General features: G+C 43.1%; 1 protein-coding gene across 7 annotated transcripts in view; it reads right to left on the reverse strand.

Moving 5' to 3' along the window:
- The window catches only part of MAP7D2 (MAP7 domain containing 2), a 119,352-nt gene that overhangs the window by 38,171 nt on the left and 58,687 nt on the right, over positions 1–22,494 (reverse strand). The window contains exons 4-9 of one of the 7 annotated variants that reach the window (XM_058441539.1): positions 18,971–19,082; positions 18,025–18,123; positions 15,156–15,266; positions 13,143–13,265; positions 6,744–6,880; positions 4,884–5,011 (exon numbers count right to left, since the gene is read on the reverse strand). In XM_058441539.1, coding sequence (XP_058297522.1) covers positions 4,884–5,011; positions 6,744–6,880; positions 13,143–13,265; positions 15,156–15,266; positions 18,025–18,123; positions 18,971–19,082 — 710 coding nt within the window. Of the gene's footprint in view, positions 1–4,883; positions 5,012–6,743; positions 6,905–13,142; positions 13,266–15,155; positions 15,267–18,024; positions 18,124–18,970; positions 19,083–22,494 lie in introns of all 7 variants that reach the window. The other 6 variants (XM_032756667.2, XM_058441541.1, XM_058441540.1 and 3 more) reach the window with 6 other exon arrangements.

A 22,494-nucleotide genomic window follows, 5' to 3' on the forward strand; every position in this document is an offset into this window, starting at 1 on the left:
CACCAGTTAGAATGGCCATCATTAAAAAAGCAGGAAACAACAGGTGCTGGAGAGGATGTGGAGAAATAGGAACACTTTTACACTGTTGGTGGGACTGTAAACTAGTTCAACCATTGTGGAAGTCAGTGTGGCGATTCCTCAGGGATCTCGAACTAGAAATACCATTTGACCCAGCCATCCCATTACTGGGTATATACCCAAAGGACTATAAATCATGCTGCTATAAAGACACATGCACACGTATGTTTATTGCGGCACTATTCACAATAGCAAAGAGTTGGAACCAACCCAAATGTCCAACAACGATAGACTGGATTAAGAAAATGTGGCACATATACACCATGGAATACTATGCAGCCATAAAAAATGATGAGTTCGTGTCCTTTGTAGGGACATGGATGAAACTGGAAAACATCATTCTCAGTAAACTATCGCAAGGACAAAAAACCAAACACCGCATGTTCTCACTCATAGGTGGGAATTGAACAATGAGAACTCATGGACACAGGAAGGGGAACATCACACTCCGGGGACTGTTGTGGGGTGGGGGGAGGGGGGAGGGACAGCATTAGGAGATACACCTAATGCTAAAGGACGAGTTAATGGGTGCAGGAAATCAACATGGCACATGGATACGTATGTAACAAACCTGCACATTGTCACATTGTGCACATGTACCCTAAAACCCTAAAGTATAATAAAAAAGAAAAAAAAAAAAAAAAAAAAGAAGTGCAGCAGTGGGCTCATGCTCATGGAATTCACTGGTCTTAACATATTCCCATTATCCTGAAGCAGCTGGATTGACAGAACAGTGGAATGGCCTTTTGAAGTCACAATTACAATGCCAACTAGTTGACAATACTTTGCAAGTTTGAGGCAAAGTTCTTCACAAGGCTGTGTATGTTCTGAATCAACGTCCTATATATGGTACTGTTTCTCCCATAGCCAGGATTCACAGGTCCAGGAATCAATGGGTGGAAATGGAAGTGGCACCACTCACCATCACCCCTGGTGACCCACTAGCAAAATTTTTGCTTCCTGTTCCTGCACCATTACATTCTGCTGGCCTAGAGGTCTTAGTTCCAGAGGGAGGAATGCTGCCACCAGGAGACACAACAAAGATTGCCGGCTGGACACTTTAGGCTCCTCCTACCTCTAAGTCAACAGGCTAAGAAGACAGTTAGTGTTGACTGGGATGATTGACCCAGACTATCAAGATGAAATCAGTTTACTACTCCACAATGGAGGTAAGGAAGAGTATGCATGGAATACAGGAGATCCCTTAGGGTATCTCTTAGTTTTACCATGCCCTGTGATTAAGGTCAATGGAAAACTACAATAGCCCAATCCTGGCAGGACTATAAATGGCCCAGACCCTTCAGGAATGAAACTTTGGGTCACTCCACCAGGTAAAAGACAACGACCTGCTGAGGTGTCTGCTGAAGGCAAAGAGTATACAGAATGGGTAGCAGAAGAAGGGAGTCATCAATACCAGCTACGATCACAGGACCAGTTGCAGAAACGAGCACTGTAATTGCATGAGTATTTCTTCCTTATTTTGTTAAGAACATGTCTGTGCATGTATACACTTACTCTGGATATAGGTTTGTCTATCCTGCATGCAATGCTTCTGCCAAGAGTACCATCTGTGGACCCATGGAATGCCTTATCCACCATCATGGTGGATGAAGAAACTATTGTCATTTCCTTTCTCTTTCCTTTATCATGTGACATAAGATTTATTGACGTCATATCAGCATTTAAGTGTTAACTTTATGTAACAGCATTTGGGTTGGGGATTGGTGTGCTTCCAGTTGTAGGAAGGACAGGCGTAATTATGACCTTATTATTTGTCTTTATTTGAAGATTATGTATGATCTCAGGAGATGTGTATGGGTTCAAGTTGACAAGAGGTGGACTTGTGATGGTTAATATTGACTTTCAACTGGATTGGATTGAAGGATGCAAGGTATTGTTCCTGGATGTGTCTGTGAGGGTGTTGCCAAGGAGATTAACATTTGAGTCAGTGGACTGGAAGAGGCAGACCTACCCCCAATCTGGGTAGGTACCATCTAATCAGCTGCCAGCACGGCTAGGATAAAAGCAGGTGGAGGTGGCTCACACCTGTAATCCCAGCACTTTGGGAGGCCGAGGTGGGCGGATCACGAGGTCAAGAGATGGAGACCAACCTGGCCAATGTGGTGAAACCCCGTCTCCACTAAAATTTAAAAAATTAGCTGGGCATGGTGGTGCATGCCTATAATCCCAGCTACTCGGGGGGCTGAGGCAGGGGAATCGCTTGAACCTGGGAGGCAGAGGTTGCAGTGAGCCGAGATCACGCCACTGCACTCCAGCCTGGTGACAGAGCAAGACTGTATCTCAAAAAAAAAAAAAAAAAAAAAAAAAAAAGCAGGTAGAAGAGCGTGGAAGGACGACTAGACTGGCTTAGTCTTCTGGCCTACTTCTCCCATGATGGGTGCTTCCTGCCCTCAAACATCGGACTCTAAGTTCTTCAGCTTTTGGACTCTTGGACCTTTGACCACAGACTAAAGGCTGCACTGTCAGCTTCCCTACTTTTGAGGTTTTGAGACTCGGACTGGCTTCCTTGCTCCTCAGCTTGCAGATAGCCTATTGTGGGACTTTACCTTGTGATCGTGTGAGTTAATACTCCTTAATAAACTCCCCCTTATATATACATCTATCCTATTAGTTCTGTCTCTCTGGATAACCCTAATACAGGCTGTTTCCCTTTCTTATGGTTTGTGTGTTCACTGGAGTAGCACTTTTAATTTCCTTCAATAACTTTTCCTTTGCATTCATGACTTGGCTAACTGGTGCCAGAGGCCTAGCCTTCAGCCCATGTCAGCTTTTGATGTGCCTTCCTCACTAAACTCAATCATTTCTAGCTTTTGATTTAAAGTGAGAGATCTGTGGCACTTCCTTTCACTTGGACACTAAGAGGCCATTGTTGGGTTATCAATTGGCCTCATTTCAATATTACTGTGTCTCAGGGTGTAGAGAGATCCGAGGAGAGGGAGATGGGGGAATGGCCTGTCAGTGGAGCTGTTAGAACACACACATTAAGTTTGCCATCTTATATGGGTGCAATTCATGGCACCCCAAAACAATTATAACAGTAACATCAAAGATCATTGATCACAGATCACCATAATGGATATAATAATAATAATAAAGTTTGGATATTTTGAGAATTACCAAAATGTGACACAGAGACAAGAAGTGAGCACACACTATTGGAAAAATGGCATCGACAGACATGCTCAATGCAGGGTTGCCACAAACCTTCAATTTGTAAAACAAACAACAACAACAAAAAAAACAGTATTTGTGAAGTGCAAAGTATGACAAAACTAGGTATACCTATAATTCTCATTTCTATGGAAGACACTACCATTTACAATAATAATGATGAAACTTGCAAGCTAGTATCCCTGCAGGGACCATGAGTCCAAATTCCAGCAAGACAGAGAGAGGGTGGAACCTGTAAAACTCTCAGCGTAAACTAAGCTTTTCTTTCTGTTAATGCAAATGTCCAAAATTAACACCAGAGTAATGATGCATGGGTGGAAGCTGAAAAAGGCTCAGAAATAAGACAGAGGGAAACGGATCATAGAGTCCACATAATAAATTTAAAGAGGTGGTAAGATAACAACACCATAACCAAAGATGGGCAATACTAGCACAGAAAGGTTGCAACGAACTAAAAATAAATAAAGAAAGAAAAGTAGGCTTTTAATTCAGTGATGTGCTATGGAAAGAGTTTCCTTATGGAGGACAAACACATCAATGGCAGGTATTAGTAGTGTATCAAAACCATAGTGATCTCTAAAAAAAATTATTAATAGTAGTGAAAAAGTCTCTGTTAGAAAGCAACACATTGGAAATTTCAGAGCCGATGTCATCTTTAAATATTTTTGACAAATTCGCAAGTGTTCATTAAATTTGTGTTTATCCAACATTCTCTGAACTAAACTGATACACTGAATAAGGTTTATATGACTCTCTCCATATAAAAACTTTCCTATTTTCCCAAATTAAATCATATTTCTCTTTCTTTCTCTGTCCTACTAAAGATGGTTTCCACTGTCCTACTGGACTGAGTTATTTACTGAGTCTTTTGTCAGTTACTGTCAGTAAAATATTTTAATGACTTAAGACCTTGGTGGGCACATAGTTATTGTAAATTTTTCAGTTACACGGTTTCATTGGTGAGTTTACCTAGTTCCTAACAAAAATTAGGCATGGTGGCGTTATGGTGAATGGGCATAGTGGTCCCAATTACTTGGGAGTCCGAGGCGGGGGGATCACTTGAGCCCAGGAGTTGGAGGCTATAGCGTGCTGTGATTATTATGCCTGTGAACAGTCACTGCACTCCAGGCCTGGGCAACACAACCAGACCCCATTTCTTAAAAACACACACACATATATATTTGCTTCATTAAAATACTGCTGATCATGGCTGACAAGTTATTATTGTCTCTCTATTAAAGAGAGAGACAACAAGGTGGGGGAGAATGTGAGGAGGAGCCCAAGCCCAATGCAATCACTTAAATCCAAATGCAACTGGAAAAAAGAATACCAGAAAAGCAGAATGGAATTCATGGACCTAAAGAGAAAATGCTGAATGCATCATCTTGGTAAATAAAAGCCCTGTTATGCACTGGGGTCCCTTAGCAAAGGATCTTTCACCCAGAAGATACGCAGAGAGTCAAGCCAGGTAACTCCAAGGCCAGCATTTCTCCCACTTACCTCTTCCGGCTGGCCACGCCTCACGGGGGAGCAGGAGCTGCAACACTGGATGGCACAAAGCCCTAGCAAACTGACTCATGACAGACTGTCTGGCAAAGGGGAGAGATGCTTACTTGGATATCACAGGAGAAGATGGTCTCTTAGGAATGCCTCCAGAAAACTCGCATCTTCTCAGAGGGGACTCGAAGTTCACAATGGGAAGAGAAGTTGCTGTTCGTTGCCCCCGCTTCACCTTCTCCACCTGTAGGGGACACAGGATAGCCACAGTCCATGACTGGCATTACTTCCACAACTTATAAGACTAATACCCCAGATGGAACAATGCACAGCTTTCTTTCAGAGAGATCGATATGAAGCTATAATGCTTCACATGACAGGCATCTTTGTGGGAAGGCAGGATGAGGTCATCACATTTACATTATCCAGTTAAAAAAAATCAGCCTCAAAATGCAAAGATTTCCTTCTCCTTGTTATCTTTCAAAGAGTTAACAACAGAACCATATTATGGTCTTAGACATACAGGAACTGAAAAGACTACAAAGATGTAAAATCACTACAAAAAAATTACAAGTGGGTGAAAATGTGGTTACAACATCCAAGACAGTGAGCTGTGGCCCCTGATGGTATACATGGTATAACGGGTCTGCAACCCCACCTAGTCCTGTAGGTCTTCCCAATACCTCCTTTGGCAGAAGGGAACAGACATCAGTGCCCAGCCTGCAGAAAGTGCTCCACAAGGGTTAGCTCCCTTCTCTCCCTATCACACTTTTCTGCAGCAAGTCCTCATTTGGCTCCCACACTCACATCCATCAATCCCTTTCAACACTAATCCACTGTATAGTAAAATCTGAGAGTCTAAAACATGCACTTCTAAGAGCCACAACAGATTTAAAAAGAAAATATGGCATTATAAAATGCAGTAGCTTTGAAGTAAGTCCTGACATTATTTGATACTCCTCCCTTCGACAGGTGAGGCTTAATTCCTCTCCCCTTGAGCATGGGTTGATCTTAGTGACTTACTTAAAGGACACTGCAGCTTCCCGATAGCTTGCCTGGAGGGAAGCCAGCTGTGGCATCATTTGGATACTCAAGCAGCTTTATGGACAGGCCCATGCAGTGAGGAACTGAGGCCTCCTGCCAACAGCCATTAATGAGCCGTCTCAGACGAGGCCCAGCCATGCTTTCAGATGATGCAGCCATGGCCAACATCTTGACCACACCTCATGAAAGACCTTGTACCAGAACCACTAAGTCACTCTGAATTTCTGACCCAAAGAACCCATGAGTTAATAGATATTTGTTATTTTAAGCTGCCAAGGTTTGAGGTAATTTGTTAAGTAGCAATCAATAACTAACAAAAGTAGTATGGCATTGTGTAATTTCTAAATAAATAGACAAAATTGGGGGTGCCTGCTCAACATTTAATTTACTGATAGTGCCAATATGCCATCAAAAACGTTTAAGCTTGGCATAGTAACGTGCCTGTAGTCCCAGCTACTCAGGAGGCTGAGGCAGGAGAATTACTTGAGCCTAGGAATTCAAGGTCAGCCTGGGCAACATAAAAAGACTTCATCTCAAAAGAATATTAAATGATTATTTTTGTAGGTAAAAGTTGACGTAGATCCTCAGTTCTACTTAGGTGCACAGGCAAGACTGACCCAGAATCAGATATCCGTAACGAGGAAGACAGAGGATATTTAGAACATTCCTTCTGACTCCTGTCCTCTAGAGGGCAGGCTGTGACAAGGACATCATTAAGAATTTGCTCCAAGGTACTAAGACTTAAGAGGGTGCAAAAAGTTGAATGATTTTCAAAGGTTGGGTAAAATTTTGAACTAAATCTACCCTTTCCTGCTTTGAGCAGTCCCAGGAGATTGATGGAAACAGACAGCCCAGGTCAAGCACAGAAGTAATCACACCATCAGACAGAACACAGTCTAGAGGAGTGAGTGGGTGGGTGGTTTTAAACCTACCAGAGAGGCCTCTCCTCCTGCAAGGGCTTCTTTCCCAACATCTCCTGCACCAGATGTAGATGTAGATGTAGCTTTCTTCTTCTCAATGTTTCGAGTGGGTGAAGACTTGTAAGAAGGGTTAAGAGGGCCAAGAGGAGCTAAACGAGGACAGACATGGAATACTAGAAAGTTACAGTATAACAGCCAGAAGCACAGAGAGTACAGATGGAAAAAGTAGAGCAGAGAGTTGGGAAGAACACATTTCTGTTAAAATACGACCTGGGCAATCAATATCATACTTTTCTATTGTACACAGGATGGATCTTACCCTAAAAAGGCTCCCATACTCAAGAGTCAAATTTACTCAAGTTTATTTCAGGGGTTAAAAGTCTGTACTTTGGAGCCACAGAGACCTAGCACTGCCACCTAATAGCTGGATTACCTTGGGCAGGTTACTTAACCTCTCTAAACGTTGATTTCCTTGTGCACAAAAGGGTTAACATAGCAGATCTGACTGCTGTGCTTAGAAAGGACTGCTTACATGGGTGGCCCTTGGCTGTCATCTGGGAACTTAGATTTCAGGAGGGTTCCCACCATTAACTGATGGATGTCTAAACTGTTTATACAAACAGTATGGTTTACGCTAAGCATCTGCTTTTCTTGTGGGAGTGTGGAATCTGGGTATGTGCCTGGCAGGGGATGTCTACATATCTAGCCCCCAGTAAAAACCCTGGGCACTGAGTTTCTAGCCAACTTCCCAGCCTGGCAACATTTCATACATGTTGTCACAATGTGTTGGTAGAGGAATTAAGCTCGTCCCATGTGACTCCACTGGAAGAAGACTCTTGGAAATCCACACCTGGCTACCTCTAGACTTAGTCCCATGCACCTCCTCCATTTGATAGTTTTTTCATGTTTCCTCCTATAATAAATCATAGCCATGGGCCAGGCATGGTGGCTCACCTGAGCTTAGGAGGTTGAGACCAGCCTTGGCAACATGGTGAAACCCCAGCCCTTCAAAAAATACAAAAATTAGCTTGGCATGGGGGCACACTCCTGTAGTCCCAGCTACTCTGGAGGCTGAGGCAGGAGGATCGCTTGAACCCGGAAAGTTGAGGCTGCAATGAGTCAAGATTGTGCCACTACACTCCAACCTGGGTGACAGAGAAAGACCCCATCTCAAAAAAAAAAAAAAAAGCTAAGAAAGAAAAAATAAGTCACAGCCATGAGTGCATCTATGCTGACTCTTCCAAGTTCTCCTAGCCAATCATCAAACCTGGGGTGGTCTTGGGGAACTCTGGCACAACTAGTGTCAGAAATGGGAATTGCTGGAATGACTCTGATTTGCTGAAACATGGTAAAATCACATTTTGGGAAAAGGACAAAAGGGTGGAGAACAAACTTGTGATGCCTGGGTGGCTATGAAGTTATCCATGGTATAAAACCGCAGCTGAGCTGTTGTGAGAGGTAAAAGTGACCTATGGAATTTAAAGATGACCAATACAGCTCCAAGAGAGTTGGCTTGATAGATCCCCCTGGTTGCTTTTGGCTGTAGCATGCTAGCTAAAGTGAGGGAAAAAGCACAGCTCAAGTGATGCCTTTGGTTTTTGTTTTCTCCTCCAAGTGAGAGTTAGACACAACTTCCTTGCTTTTTGCCAGCAGTGGGTAGGTTGGAATTTAAACTCCAAAAATCAGAACAAGTCTCTGTAGTAGATTTTTCTGCTATGACTTTTGTCTAATAGAGCCTCTGGAAAAGGGGAGATATGAAAAGATAGGCAATTTCTAGAAAAAGACATGCTTTTGGAGTTTTAAAAATCGAGTAGGGACCACTATAAATATAGAATGCCCTTCATGGGGCCCACAACTGTAAAAAGATCCTGGATGCTGCTAGACTGGGTCACATACAAGTGCCCACAAGACAGGGCTTGTTCTCTGATGGGACCATCCACAATCAAGCTGCTCATTGGCTCTATTATTTCTGATGCGGAGTCTGATTATATTCCCAACACATGATTCCTACAAAAGCTCCAAGTCACATCACAGGCAATGTGACTCTTTCAGCTATCCCTGACAGATTGAACTCCATCCCCTCTGGGCAACGTGTCACTGCTGCTGATGCTTTGTGTTTAATTTTCTGGAGTAGTTGCAGTTTATAATAGACTGAGATCCTGACTATATTTCCTCTACCTTTTTCTCACTACACGTCAATAAAGCAATTTGTTAAATGCAGCTGTCACTGGAAAGGGATTGATCTTTTCTAGGCTGCTCACTGCATAAATGATCAAGATAAAAGGGCTCAGAGGTGATACAAACCTACTTTAAAATGTTTTGAAAATTTAGGATTTTAGCCTAATACGTGAACACAATATATCTTTCTGGTTAAGTTGGATAAAAATGGGTTTTAAGAAATGCTTTTGTCCTTTCTTTGAAAGGTCTTGGTGAGAGTAGGGGATGATTAAGAAAATGTAAAGTTTTGATTATTGAATAGGACATGGAGAAAAACAACATAATCCAACACATGGGGCGATACAGGGATACAGAAGGACATTTGTGTTCTGTTTTCCATAACTGCTTCTGGAAGCGCTCTCCTTTCTGAAGGAAAACTCCTTGTGCTGAAAGCACCTTGGACTCAGACCCATGGCTGAGCCTAGATGGCATGTGACAGCATGACTATGAGCCGGCAGGGGTGGGGCCAGCTCCTACATGTCCCCACAGAACACCTCCAGATGCCATCTGCACTTGCCAGGAAGATGAAGTAGGGTTACTGGTAGAACTGTTTGGGACTGATGGCCTCAGGCAGCCCCCATAAAACCTGGGATTGAGCTGAATTACCTGCCCTGGACTGAACACCCTGAGGCACCAGTCACCACAGTGGGAGGCCACGCTGGGGAATGCCTGACCAATGATACCCTGCTAGTATGCCCTAACATCTTCAACTCTTTGTTTCCAGGGAACCACATGAGCCCTTGAGGATCATAGTTCCTATGTGCGTGCCACCATTATCATGACACTGCGTCAGGCCTGGAAGGCATTCAGATCAGTTTCAACTTACTGGCCAGAGCTGTTCTGGGCCTGAGTTGATGCCACGGGCCAGGTAAAAAGATTCATACAGCAACTGATGGAGGAGGCCACCTGGCTGCCTCAAACAGACCTTTCTAAGGTCAGGTGCAGTGGCTTAAGCCTGTAATCCCAATACTTTGGGAGGCCGAGGTGGGAGGATCGCTTGAGTCCCAGAGTTTGAGACCAACCTGGGAAACATAGGAAGACCCTATCTCTACAAAAAAAAAAAAAAAAAAAAAATTAGCTAGGTGTGGTAGCACACACCTATAGTCCTAGCTACTCAGGAGACTTAGGTGGGATGATCACTTTAGCCTAGGAGGTTGAGGCCACAGTGAGCCATGATCATGCCACTGCACTCCAGTGTGGCTAAGAGCAACAGAGCAAGATCTTGTCTCATAAATAAATAAATAAATAAATAAATAAATAAATAAATAAGAAAAAGAAAGAGAAAAAAAAAGACAGACCTTCTGGTTAATGAGATTTGCTTTAACTGCTAAGTCCCAGAACCCCTAGAGGACATAACTGAGATCAATACTGAAGGATGGTCTCACCCCCTGCTGTGTGGGGCCCTACTGAAAGATTTTCTGTAAAGACACCTTGGCCAAGGGTCAAGTGGGTGGACTGTGCAAAAATGAGTTAACATAGCAAGCCTGACTGCCATCCCTATTAAGGCCTGCTTACAAGGTTAGCCTTTGGCCGGCACCTGGGAACTTAGATTTTAGGACGATCCCCCTTTAACTGATGAGTGGCTCACAGGGCATAAAAAAACAACATGGTGTATGTTGAATACCTGCTTTCCTTCTGGGAACCTGGAATTTAGGTATGTGCTGGGCACGGAGTACATGTGGCCAGTCCCCTGTAAAAACCGTGGGCACTGAGTCTCTAAAAAGCTTCCCTGGTTGGCAACATTTCATACATGTTGTCGTAACTCATTGCTGGGGTGAAAGGCATCCTGAGTGACTCCACCGGAGAGGACTCTGGAAACTTGTGCCTGGTCTTCCCAGGACTTTGTCCCACGTGTCTTTCTCCTTTGCTGACTTTGCTTGCATCCTTTCACTGGGGATCCTGTGAGTCTTCCTAGCAAATCACTGATCCTGGAGTTGCTCTTAGGGAGCCCCAACGTATTCCTTATTCTCGAAATGGGGTACTTCCTACTTGCTAGGGTTTTTTGATATATAATTCATATACCATAAAATTCACCCTTTAAAAAGTGTACAGGACAGGCATGGTGGCTCATACCTGTAATCCTAGCACTTTGGGAGGCCAAAGTAGATGGGTCGCGCTTGAGCCCAAGAGTTTGAGACCAGCCTGAGCAACATAGTGAGACCTTGTCCCTACAAAGAATCCAAAAAATTAGCCAGGCATAGTGGTGTGTTCCTGTAGTCCCAGCTACTTGGGAAGCTGAGGTGAGAGGAGGGCTTGGAGTTCGAGGCTGCAGTGAGCTATGATCACATCACTGCATTCTACCCAGGGTAAAAGAGCAAGACCCTGTCTTTAAATACATATACATATACGTATACATATACATATACACATACAATTTGGAGGTTTTGGTACATTAACAAGGTTGTGGAACCATAACCACAGTCTACTTCTAAAACATTTTCAAGATTCCCCAAAGAAACTTTGTCCGTTAAGCAGTCACTCCCCTTCCTTCCCTCCTCCAGTCTCTGATAACTACCATCTATCGTCCATCTCCATGGATTTTCCTATTTCAGACATTTCACATAAATAGAAGCATACAATTTGTGGCCTTTTGCAACTGGTTTCTTTCACTTAGCATATTTTCAAGGTTCATCCATCTTGTGGCATGTATCTGTATTTTTTTTTTTTGAGGTGGAGTCTCGCTCTGTCACCCAAGCTGGAGTACAGTGGTGCAATCTTGGCTCACTACAGCCTCCACCTCCCGAGCTCAAGTGATTCTCCTGTCTTAGCCTTCCGAGTAGCTGGGATTACAGGTGTGCACCACCACACCCAGCTAATTTTTGTATTTTGAGTAGAGATGGGGTTTCACTATGTCGGCCATGCTGGTCTCAAACTCCCTACCTCAAGTGAACGGCCTGCCTTGGCCTCCCAAAGTGCTGGGATTACAGGCGTGAGCCACCATGCCTGACCTGTATTTCTTTTTATAGCTGAATAATATTCTACTTTATGGGTATATCACATTTTGTTTCCACTTTGTGGCTATTGTGAATAAGTTTTTGTGCAAACATATGTTTTTAATTTCCTTGGCTGTATACCTAGGAGTGGAATTGCTGGGTCGTATGAGAACTCTATGCTTAAGTTTTTGAGGAACAGTCAGACCGTGTTCTACAGCAGCTGCATCATTTTACATTCCCACCAGCAGTGGGTGAGGGAACAGTGTCTCCACACCTCCACCAACACGTGGTTATTTCCCCTTTTAAAAAAATTCTAGTCATCCTAGTGGGTGTAAAGTGGCATCCCACCATGGTTTTGATTTGCATTTCCCTAATGATTAATGATGTTGAGCATCTTATGAACTTATTAGCTATCTGTACAACTTATTTGCAGAAACAGTATAACTGTTTGGAAGCAGCTAAACTAGGCAGAAGTTTTATCTCATTTATGTATCATCACAACTGAGTACACTATCTTGAGAATAGAGAGTAGACCTGACCTTAGGTGGACACAGTGCTGCTCATCTGGAAACAAAGAGAATGCCAGCCCCCACAAATCCTGACATGATGACTTGATCTGCTTTGATAAAGGCAGGGCTTTGATGGTCTGGTCCAGTGTTTCTCAGAGTTCAATGTGCAGGTTGGGTGGGGCCTTCCAACCAAGCTCCTAGATGCTGCTGCCATTGCTGGTCCATGGATCACCTTTTGAGTAGTGAGGCTAGAAACTTCTGTTGAGCTTTCATTCTGTGCTAATCATTGTGCTATCTCATTTGCGTGCACTCTCTCATTTAATCTTCACAATAATTTAAAATAGCTCCATCTTATAGATGAGAAAACTGAGGCTTAAAGAAGTTAATTAACTTACCCCCAATGGTGAGAGCTAGTGAGTGGTAGAGCTGGCTATGGGACACTCCAGACTGGTCTACAGGCTATTTTGCCACACCATTTCTTAAGAAAAGTCTACTAACCTCCAGAGTTCATCGAGTGGGGTTTTCTTGTCCTAAAGAACATGCTCTCACTCATAAGATAATTTACTCACCTCTGTGACACTCAAAAGAAACATAAAACAGCAAAACACTGGCATAAGACGTTATTAACCAATGAAGACTTTTCATAAAGCCAGCAAATAGGAAGCAAAATCCAAAAATTCAGGAGTAAATCCTAGGCTGACCAACACCTCTTCGGGCATTTTCCTTGGTGTTACCAGCTTAGCCTCTTTTACCTGAATCACTGGCCTGCCCAGAGAGCAGGACTGAAGCTCTGCTTCTGGCTAAAGAAGACTGTGTGGGTGTCAACAGTCGCGAAACAAGAATGGCTTCCACTGGACTAAGGTACATGCGATGAGCTGAGGGATGGAATCAAATGAAAATTTTAAAAAGCAAAATTAAAACAAAACAAAATAAAACATTTAAACAACACAATGCATGGTGCAAATTAACTTCTGGGTGGCAGAACATGGAAAATAAAAATATTTGAACAAAGGATGGATTTGGAATTTGTCATAGTAAAATAAAACAAATAATGTGTCCTTTAGAGTTTGGGAGAGTGCATTAATTGTCACTAGGTACCAAAATCCATTCAATATGCTATTGCAGTACAGTGACCTGTATCACTCAGAGAATTAGCCCACCTCCCAGATGTAATATGGACTCAGGAAATCATTTATGGCCAGGCATGGTGGCTCATGCTTGTTATCCCAGCACTTTGGGAGGCCAAGGCAGTCGGGTCACTTGAACTCAAGAATTTGAGACCAGCCCGGGCAACGTGGCGAAACCTCGCCTCTACAAAAAATACAAAAAAATTAGCTGGGCATGGTGATATGTGCCTGTAGTCCCAGCTACTTGAGGCTGAAGTGAAAGGATGGCTTGAGCCCGGGAGGCAGAGTTTGCAGTGAGCCAAGATTGTATCACTGCACTCTAGCCTGTGCAACAGAGAGACTGTCTCAAAAAAAAAACAAAAACCTTTACTCCAAGTAGAAAACAAATTATGCCTATAAAACACTTGTTTTAGGTCTTGTGCTAAGAAGCATTTCATAACACACTGATTTTTAAATGTCATCTTGTAATAGTATAAAAATATATCTTTTCATACTTTTTACATGTCAATAAGGGTAAAAATTAAGTGAGAGGCACAAAAATACAAACAGCCAACTGATTATCAGCTTTAATGAAAGACAGTAGCATTCATAATCTAGAAGTCAATGACCAAAATATTTAGATCAGTTTTGAATGTATCATATATGGCAATGAATTAACTTTTCCCTCACTCTGTATTCAGCTCTTCATCAATTCCAGGTTCCTGGTGCTTACCATGAACTGCATCACAGATCAGTAGCGTTATGAACCTTATAGGGTCTCTGACACACATAATATGCCTCTGGGATAGAGGTACAAGGTCAATGTCAGTGGAAACAACCAAGAAGGCATACCAGCCTCTGCCAAGTCGCAACCAGCCTTTTGCTCTGCCCTTGGTGATAACTTGTGCTAAATACTCCACTGGTACCTGATGCTTCTTCAGTGTTGCTTTAGAATAAACATTTAGTGCATGGAGAGCTTCCCTCATTTCCTTAACCTGTATACTCTGAAAGGTATAAACAGACTTTCAGTGACTTATCTGAGCCTTTGTGAGAATGCAGACCGTGTTAAATCTACTCAGGTTCTGGAACTGGCACATGTCCCATACACATCATCTCCCAACTCAAAACAGAGTGCCACCCAACCTTTTCCTCTTTTAGAGGCCTCATTAGTTCTGTGCTTCTCTTTTCATCTACAAAATGGATAGGCCTATAAACCACAGATGACTGCAGAACCCCATTTTTTCACATATCTAAGCCTCCTATGTAACTATAACTTATCAATTCTGCTCTTTCTGGCTAATCAACTGTATTCCATCATTGACCAGGCAGTTACTTTAATGGTCACATCTGCCCACTGGTTAATTAATTCCTGGGCAGGATAACTCCTACATGCAATGTGGAAAACAGAACAGTCTCTTTCAGAATGGGAGACTGTATTAATTCTTGCCTCTATTCAACAACGACTTGGCTCTAAAGAGCCGTGAAATGTTCCAAAGTCCCATTGACAAGGCCCTAGGGCTCCCACATTCAGACCACAAGACTAGGACAATGATGGTATCTGCAGAAGGCTCAAGAGGAGACTCTCACAAAGACAAACATTAAGATGCTCACACCAGAAAAGAAACAAACTGGAGAGACCAAGTCTACATGTTCACTTGCCTCGGTCTGGGGAATAGGATATTGCCACGGTGGATGAAGACAGGCGTTTATTCATGGGAGGCTCCGTCGGCTTTGGCAAACTCATAGTTGATGTTGAAAGTTTGTCACATGCTGCAGAGAAATGCATTAAAGACATTGGTATTCATCACACTACTGTAGAACCGAGAAACACATATCCCGAAGTGTCCTTCCTGTCCTCATCCACGCACCTCCTAAATGCTGTGGCACAGCATGCTCTGCTTTCATCATCCTGGCATCTCATTATCCTAATCTAGAAATGCCCAGGCTACAGCAGCCCTTGGTCTGCAGCAAGATCTCTGCAATTTCTTCACTGTGTTGTCATCTTCAATTTCAAATGTTCAACCTCACTCAACTGTTCAACTAAAGCCGTGTTAATCCCACCAACAAATCATTTTCTTTTGTCTAGGGATTTTTGAGCATGCTCACATCACACAAAAACAAAACCAACTTGGACCCAGAGACAAATCACCACTGGAAAACGCCCCCTATGGTCTGACTGTCACCGCTTGCTGAAATCGACTCTTTTATGAAGGTTATCTGTAGCTCAGGTTGGAGAGAGATGAAATCCGTACTCTCGGAGTTGTATTTAAAGCAGAACTGCCTCTTTAGCAGTTGGTTTTCCTTTTCTTAGTAAGAGACAGATCAAAATGGTCCTTTTGCAAATGCTTTAACTGTTTGAGGTTAGGATTTTAACAGGTGACCCTGAGTTTGGTGTTCTTACGTTCCAGTCATTATTTCAGACAGCAAACAAAGAGATGCTGACAGTGCCCTGCCAAGCTATGTTAGAGCCTGAGGCCAAAAGAAAAATGTATGCTCTTGGTTGTAGAAAAAGCAAACTCATCAATAATATTTTCAAAATCTACTCCTCTGCTCATCGTGTTTTCACATGAGAAGTGCCATAAGAACTGCCATGTTCTATAATTTCTGCTGACCAAATGACAATCTTAAATAATTTTTTTGTTTTTTTTTTGAGACGGAGTCTTGCTCTGTCTCCCAGGCTAGAGTGCAGTGGCACGATCTCGGCTCACTGCAACCTCCGCCTCCCGGGTTCAAGTGATTCTCCTGCTTCAGCCTCCTGAATAGCTGGGACTACAGGTGCATGACACCACGCTGAGCTAATTTTTGTATTTTTAGTAGAGACGGTGTTTCACCATGTTGGCCAGGATGGTCTCGATCTCTTGACCTCGTGATCTGCCTCAGCCTCCCAAAGTGCTGGAATTACAGGCGTGAGCCACTGCACCTGGCCCAATAATTTTTAATTAACTAAAGCTGAAGTAAAAGTATAATAAATTTGATTTGTGTAGAAATAAAACTATTTAAAGTTGAAATTATATGAGTTTTAATACTCTTTTCAATTTTTCCATATTTTAAACGACTTTAATGTTTTGAAAAAATTAAACATTAGAAATTACATAAAACCATGTATATAAGGGTACACATTTTCCCTCTTGCTTCAGGGCTCTGATATGCTCAGCATGGCACCAGTCTTTAGAAATTTGTTGTTTATTATGGATTGTTTTGCATGAATTTTGATTTAAAAAAATATCACATTAAGATATTATTTTATCTTTATTACTGGGATTTTTGGCACTCCCTTAAATTGTGTGCTCTAGTCAAGTACTGCACTCATTTCACCCTGGCCCGGGCCCTGGGTGCTGATTCCTAGTGGGTGATTACTCCACCTCTCTACACCTTTCTTTTTTCTTTTTTTTTCAAGACAGAGTCTTGCTCCGTTGCCCAGGCTGGAGTGCACTGGTACGATCTCACTGTAACCTCTGCCTCCCGGGTTCAAGCAATTCTCTTGCCTCAGCCTCCTGAGTAGCTGGGGCTCCAGGCACCTGCCACCACCCTTGACTAATTTCTGCATTTTTAGTAGAGGCGGGGTTTCACCATGTAGGCCAGGCTGGTCTCGAACTACTGACATCAAACAATCCACCTGCCTCAGCCTCCCAAAGTGCAGGGATTACAGGCACGAGCCACCATGCCCAGCCCTCCTGCACCTTTCTCAGGGGGAAAGCCAGTGCCTACACTAGAGGTAACTCTGCTTGTGCAGCAAAATTGCTGTTACGAAGCACCCCCAGTAAGGATTATTCATTGTCAAAGAAATGTCAGAAACCAAGGATATTGATTCCTACTGCTAATATGACCTTCCGCATTGCTGGTAAATACTGCATCCCTTTTACAGCTTTTTTTTTTTTTTTTTTTTTTTGCCAGTTGAAGATGGATTGAATTTCTAAAGTCATTATTAAATGGAAACAAAGTTTGGCTAGTTCTGTTCTTGATCTAGACCAGAGGAGTTTCCCAGGCTGGTATACAAAACAGACAGCCTATTAGATAAAATCAAGCACAAAGCCAAATTATCTAATTATTTGGATTCCCAGTGTTAGCACTGATAAACTCCCTACCACTCCCTCTCAAACACCTCTCCAGTAATCTATCACTTTAACACTAAGCTCAAGTTTTCCATTCAGAACTCCAGGTGATTACAGGTTTTGGTAACCAGAAGTAATCAGAATGCCCTACTACTTAATGTCTACAACAGATGATGAAGAGATTGTTAAAGATCTGAATGTGCAAAAATCCAACACTGACAAGATTTTCAAGGCAGACGTTAGTGAGTTGAGGATGAAATATCTCCAGGGCACTAAGATGTAAGGCATGCACCGCTCTATAATGACAGAGGAACAAAGAAATATGGGCATGTCATTCACATTGCTAGGAAAAAAAAATTGTGACAGGCCAGACTAAGAAACCAATTGTAAAAGTGCTTGACACAGACATGGTGATGGGGGAGGATGATCAGAACAGTTATCACAAAATGCTATGGCACAGTGATGCTCGGATATACCGTTGGTGGACTCGGCAGCTGCGGCAGTGGTCCCTGCATCCGGAGGGAGGGTGCTGGCTGCTAAACCTAGAGGAGGGGGTGGGGTATTTTCTGATTCACCTACACAGCAAAAAATCAGAGCAAAGAGAGGTAAAAGAAAAAAGTCCCAATTTCTTGTTGCTTCTTAGTTTCTAATTAGGAAATTAGAAAAAGTAACTGAAATGGGTTGTTGACTTTTCAAAAAAGAAAAAATAAAGTATATTTACTGCCCAAAGGCGAAAAGCACAATACAGCAAAGTCAAGAACTGTCCTGTAAACTCAAATTCATTTGCTCTCAGATAGAGCTAGTACACACCTCCTGCATAATAGAATGCTAAGATTGCTGAAATGTAGTGAGACACTGAAAAGAAGGAAAAGCCATCCAGAGACTAGTAACAATCCATACATTAAATTATACATTTGAAAATTTAAAGATGAATATGAACTGGTAATGAAATAAGTCACCTTGAAACAAAGTCGAAAAAGCAACAAAAATTTAAAATGAAGCAGGAAATAGTCCAGCCCTTTTTGGAGGGTAACTGCCACTCTGCTTTTCCTGATCGCATCTAGAACAGTGACAGAGCCTCCTGCCATTTCCCTCCCCTGAAGTCAGACCACCCCTGGGCTTGCCAGCTGGGCCCGGCTCACTGGGCTCTGCTTTCAAAGACCTTTCTTTTGCTCTCCCTCAAAGCCCAGTTTTTGTGTCAACTGCTGTTTGCTATCAAGAAGAATGCACAGATCCCCTTCATAACAAGTGCATGCATAGGAATCTTGGCAGTTTTCAACATCACATCTGAAAGTGGTGCCTCTGAAAAGCTGTGCAGAGCATCCCCTAGATCCTGGAGACACCCAGTGGTGCCCATAATCCCCTGCCTGCTCCATTATTTCCCACCCAGGACCTGAAATACAGGGGCAACCCTACACTCACCATCATGTCCTCCGGGTCCAATGGCCAGTGGTGCTCCCCACGAATACTTCTTTTTCAGCTCCAGCTGCTGTGTGCGCTCCAGGGACCGGCGCATCATCGCCTCCAGCCGTTCCTACACAGTTCATGTAAGGCAAGTGTTAACAAGATTAAGTACCCAGCCCCACCACACTGCCTGCTGCCTCAGTGCATGGTGTGAGTCACCAAATGGGGCTTTCTGTGCTCAGCATCCAAAACCCAGGAATATGTGCTCTCTCGGCCACACCAGCGTGTTCTGAGTAGGTGGAGAGTAAATAATGCGGCTAGGCTAGCACTGGCTCTCAACCCAAACACCGTGCGTCCTGTCCCCTCCCCTCCCTGGGGAGAAGCTGCCCTAGGAATAATGCCCAATAAGCATTAACTCCTTGAGGCCTATCTCAAGCCATTTTGCCCTATCCAGGAGGGCTGGAATTCTGCTCCAGAACCAAGAGCATCCTTTCTAGTTAAAAGCATAAAACGTTTTGCTTTGAGAAAATTTTAATGCAAATATAATTTGAGTTTTTGGGGTGATACATGACACTGAGATCTATTTTGCAAAGCTGCATTTTCATCTTAGAACTTCTTAAAGGGGAACCAACTGTTTTACATAGTGTGACACTTTTCTGCTATATAGTAATCTGGGATAATATTGCATATTTCAAAATTTTCAAGAGGCAAGAGTAAAGAACCTTCTGGCCACAAAAAAAAAAAAAAAAAAAAAAGCATCCATGCATGCCCAGAGTTACTTAGGTGGAGGAGGCAGGGAGGCAGAACCCAATAATTTTTAACCAGAAGAAAAAAACAACCATTAGGCTTCGGCTTCTCTCCTAACAGTATTTATCAAAAACACTCTCCTGTATTACCCAGATTGTTACTTTCATAAAGTTGTCCTTGGTGCTTCGGTGAAGGTGCTCTAATTCTGCACTCCCCACCACCTCCATGACAATGCAAATACCAACTCCTCTCCCTGTCTGCACTGGAGAAGGCCTGAGCTAGCAGTTATAATGACACCCTTTTGCCCTCATAAAACCCAACCCTGAGGTGCTCCAGGAATTGCGCTAATCATAGCCTGATTCCAAAACAAAAAGATACAATTGTCATGGCTTAAAAAAACACACACAGAAGCAAAATTAATTTAGGACAGCATCAACTGAGTAACCATGACTTAAAGATCAGGAAAAGGCTCCTTTATGTCACACTTACTAGAAACATATAAAGGTCACTTAACAGGTATCTGGATGTATCCCTTCTGTCTATACCAGAGGGATGAGATGAGGATCTGGCTTCTCCACATCTCAGCCTCCTCTGCATAATTTTTCTCTGAATAGTACTTTGCTAAGAGACTGCCTCTCCAGGGACCTGTGAGCAGAAAGGGGGATTTTTACCTCCTATAAGTCTTAGATTTGTATTAGCTATTAACTGTGCTCTTGTTTTTGGCCTGAGACTCTACAATCATGAGTATGCATGCCTTGGCAGAGTCCACTCCTCACGACCCTGGCCCGTTAAACGATGATGGCCAACTCTGGCAGTCTGCCTGATAAAAGCTGGGGCTTGGAAGGAAGAGAACTTCTCTGCCATGTGATACCTGAAGTACAGCCACTCGAGATTGGGGCTGAATAGTATTTCATTATATGGTTTAACATAAAGTATTTAACCAATGACCTAACTGAAGTGTTGAAACCTTTCATCCTAGAGTGAACTAAGTATTGGGTGGGTTACTGTAGATTTCCTACATGCCAGAAGGACCTCACAAAGCAGTCCCTTCTCTACTAGGGGACCAATGAGAACAAAGAATAGTGAGCTTCACTGAACCAGCCTGACCACTGATCAGCTATCTGGGGGGCACCCTTGTAAGGGAATGAGTGCTCACTGAAAGCCAGACCTGCCCCTGGACTTTTCAATGGCCTCTAGAAAAACTACCCCTGCCATCCATCCCCAGTCCACTGAGCTGCTCCAAATCCCACCACTGGAGATTCATTCCTTCAGACCTTGAGGAGGCTGATGAAAACACAGCTGTCCCTGAGAGAAAGACACACTCACTTTGTATCACCCACTTTTGGAGAGATGATGAGAAATAGATGATAAGCAAGTTCTAAGAGAAGAGGATTTATGGAACCCCAAAAAGTCAGAATGGGGTGATTCATACATACAGAAAACAAAACTTGTCCAGTGTACAAGTCTTATTTAAGGTTAGTCCTGTATAGGTCAGTATTGCCTCGTGTTTGTGTGTACCTTTTTGTTCCTTCATATGATGAAACAGAAAGAATCTCAGATTTAGAATCAGGCGGTAAGGATTCAAATCTCACCTCTGCCTGCCACTTTTTATCCCTGTGACCTTGAGCTAATCATTTCAGTCCTGGGCTTCAGTTTCCTTGCCTATAAAATGGGGATGAGCTTAACCTACATCACCAGATCACTCTAAGTCTATGGGATAATGACTAGTATGCAGTAAGTCCTTAACCAAAGCTAAGTGAATCTGAATTTAAAGAGGAAGATTCTTATCAGGACCATTTAGAGCAATAGTTCTCAAATCTGAGAGATCAGGTAGGAGAATCCCCTGGAGGAATTATTAAAACCCTGGGGTTTATCCCCAGAGTTTCTGAGTCAATAGGTCTGGGGTGGAGCCTGCTGAGAATCTGCATTTCTAACAAGTTCCCAGGTGCTGCTGGTCATGGGACCCCCAAGCAAGAGCCACTGGTTAGAGGAAAGGCTGAGCAAGAGAAAGTGAGCATGAAAAAGTTCCATCACATTAGAAAAACAGCATTAATAAATATCAGAACTGCATACTGCAATTCCTGCCAAGTTCTGGTTCTCCTGAGTATCATCTGATGATCAACAGAGGATGGGGAAAGGGCAAGGCAAATCCTTGTCCCTAGAATCTCCTCTATTAGGTAGGGCTTAGTGGAAGGAAGGAAGGAAGGAAGGAAGGAAGGAAGGAAGGAAGGAAGGAAGGAAAGATAGGAAGGAAGGAAGGAAAGATAGGAAGGAAGGAAGGAAGGAAGGAGGGAAGGAAACAAAGAAAGAAGGAAAGATAGGAAGGAAGGAAAGATAGGAAGGAAGGAAAGATAGGAAGGAAGGAAAGATAGGAAGGAAGGAAGGAAGGAAGGAAGGAAGGAAGGAAGGAAGGAAGGAAACAAAGAAAGAAGGAAAGATAGGAAGGAAGGAAAGATAGGAAAGAAGGATAGGAAGGAAGGAAACAAAGAAAGAAGGAAAGATAGGAAGGAAGGAAAGATAGGAAGGAAGGATAGGAAGGAAGGAAGGAAGGAAAGGGAGATAAGGAAGGAAGGAAAGGGAGATAAGGAAGGAAAGAAGGAAGGAGCGAGCCTCACACTTGATGCCTTGAGCTCTGGCTTTAGATCCGTCTGGATGAATTTGGAGAATCACGACCAAGGTGACCCCGCTGAACCAGCTGAACAGTATTAAAGGTCGCCAGCAGGGCACATTCCAGACACTGTTACTCAGACAGCAGTCTCTGGCAGGAATGGGTGGTAGGGGGTGGCTGTGCCTCT

This window comes from Hylobates moloch, unplaced genomic scaffold (genome assembly GCF_009828535.3).
Source record: "Hylobates moloch isolate HMO894 unplaced genomic scaffold, HMol_V3 SCAFFOLD_7, whole genome shotgun sequence".
NCBI lineage: Eukaryota > Metazoa > Chordata > Mammalia > Primates > Hylobatidae > Hylobates > Hylobates moloch.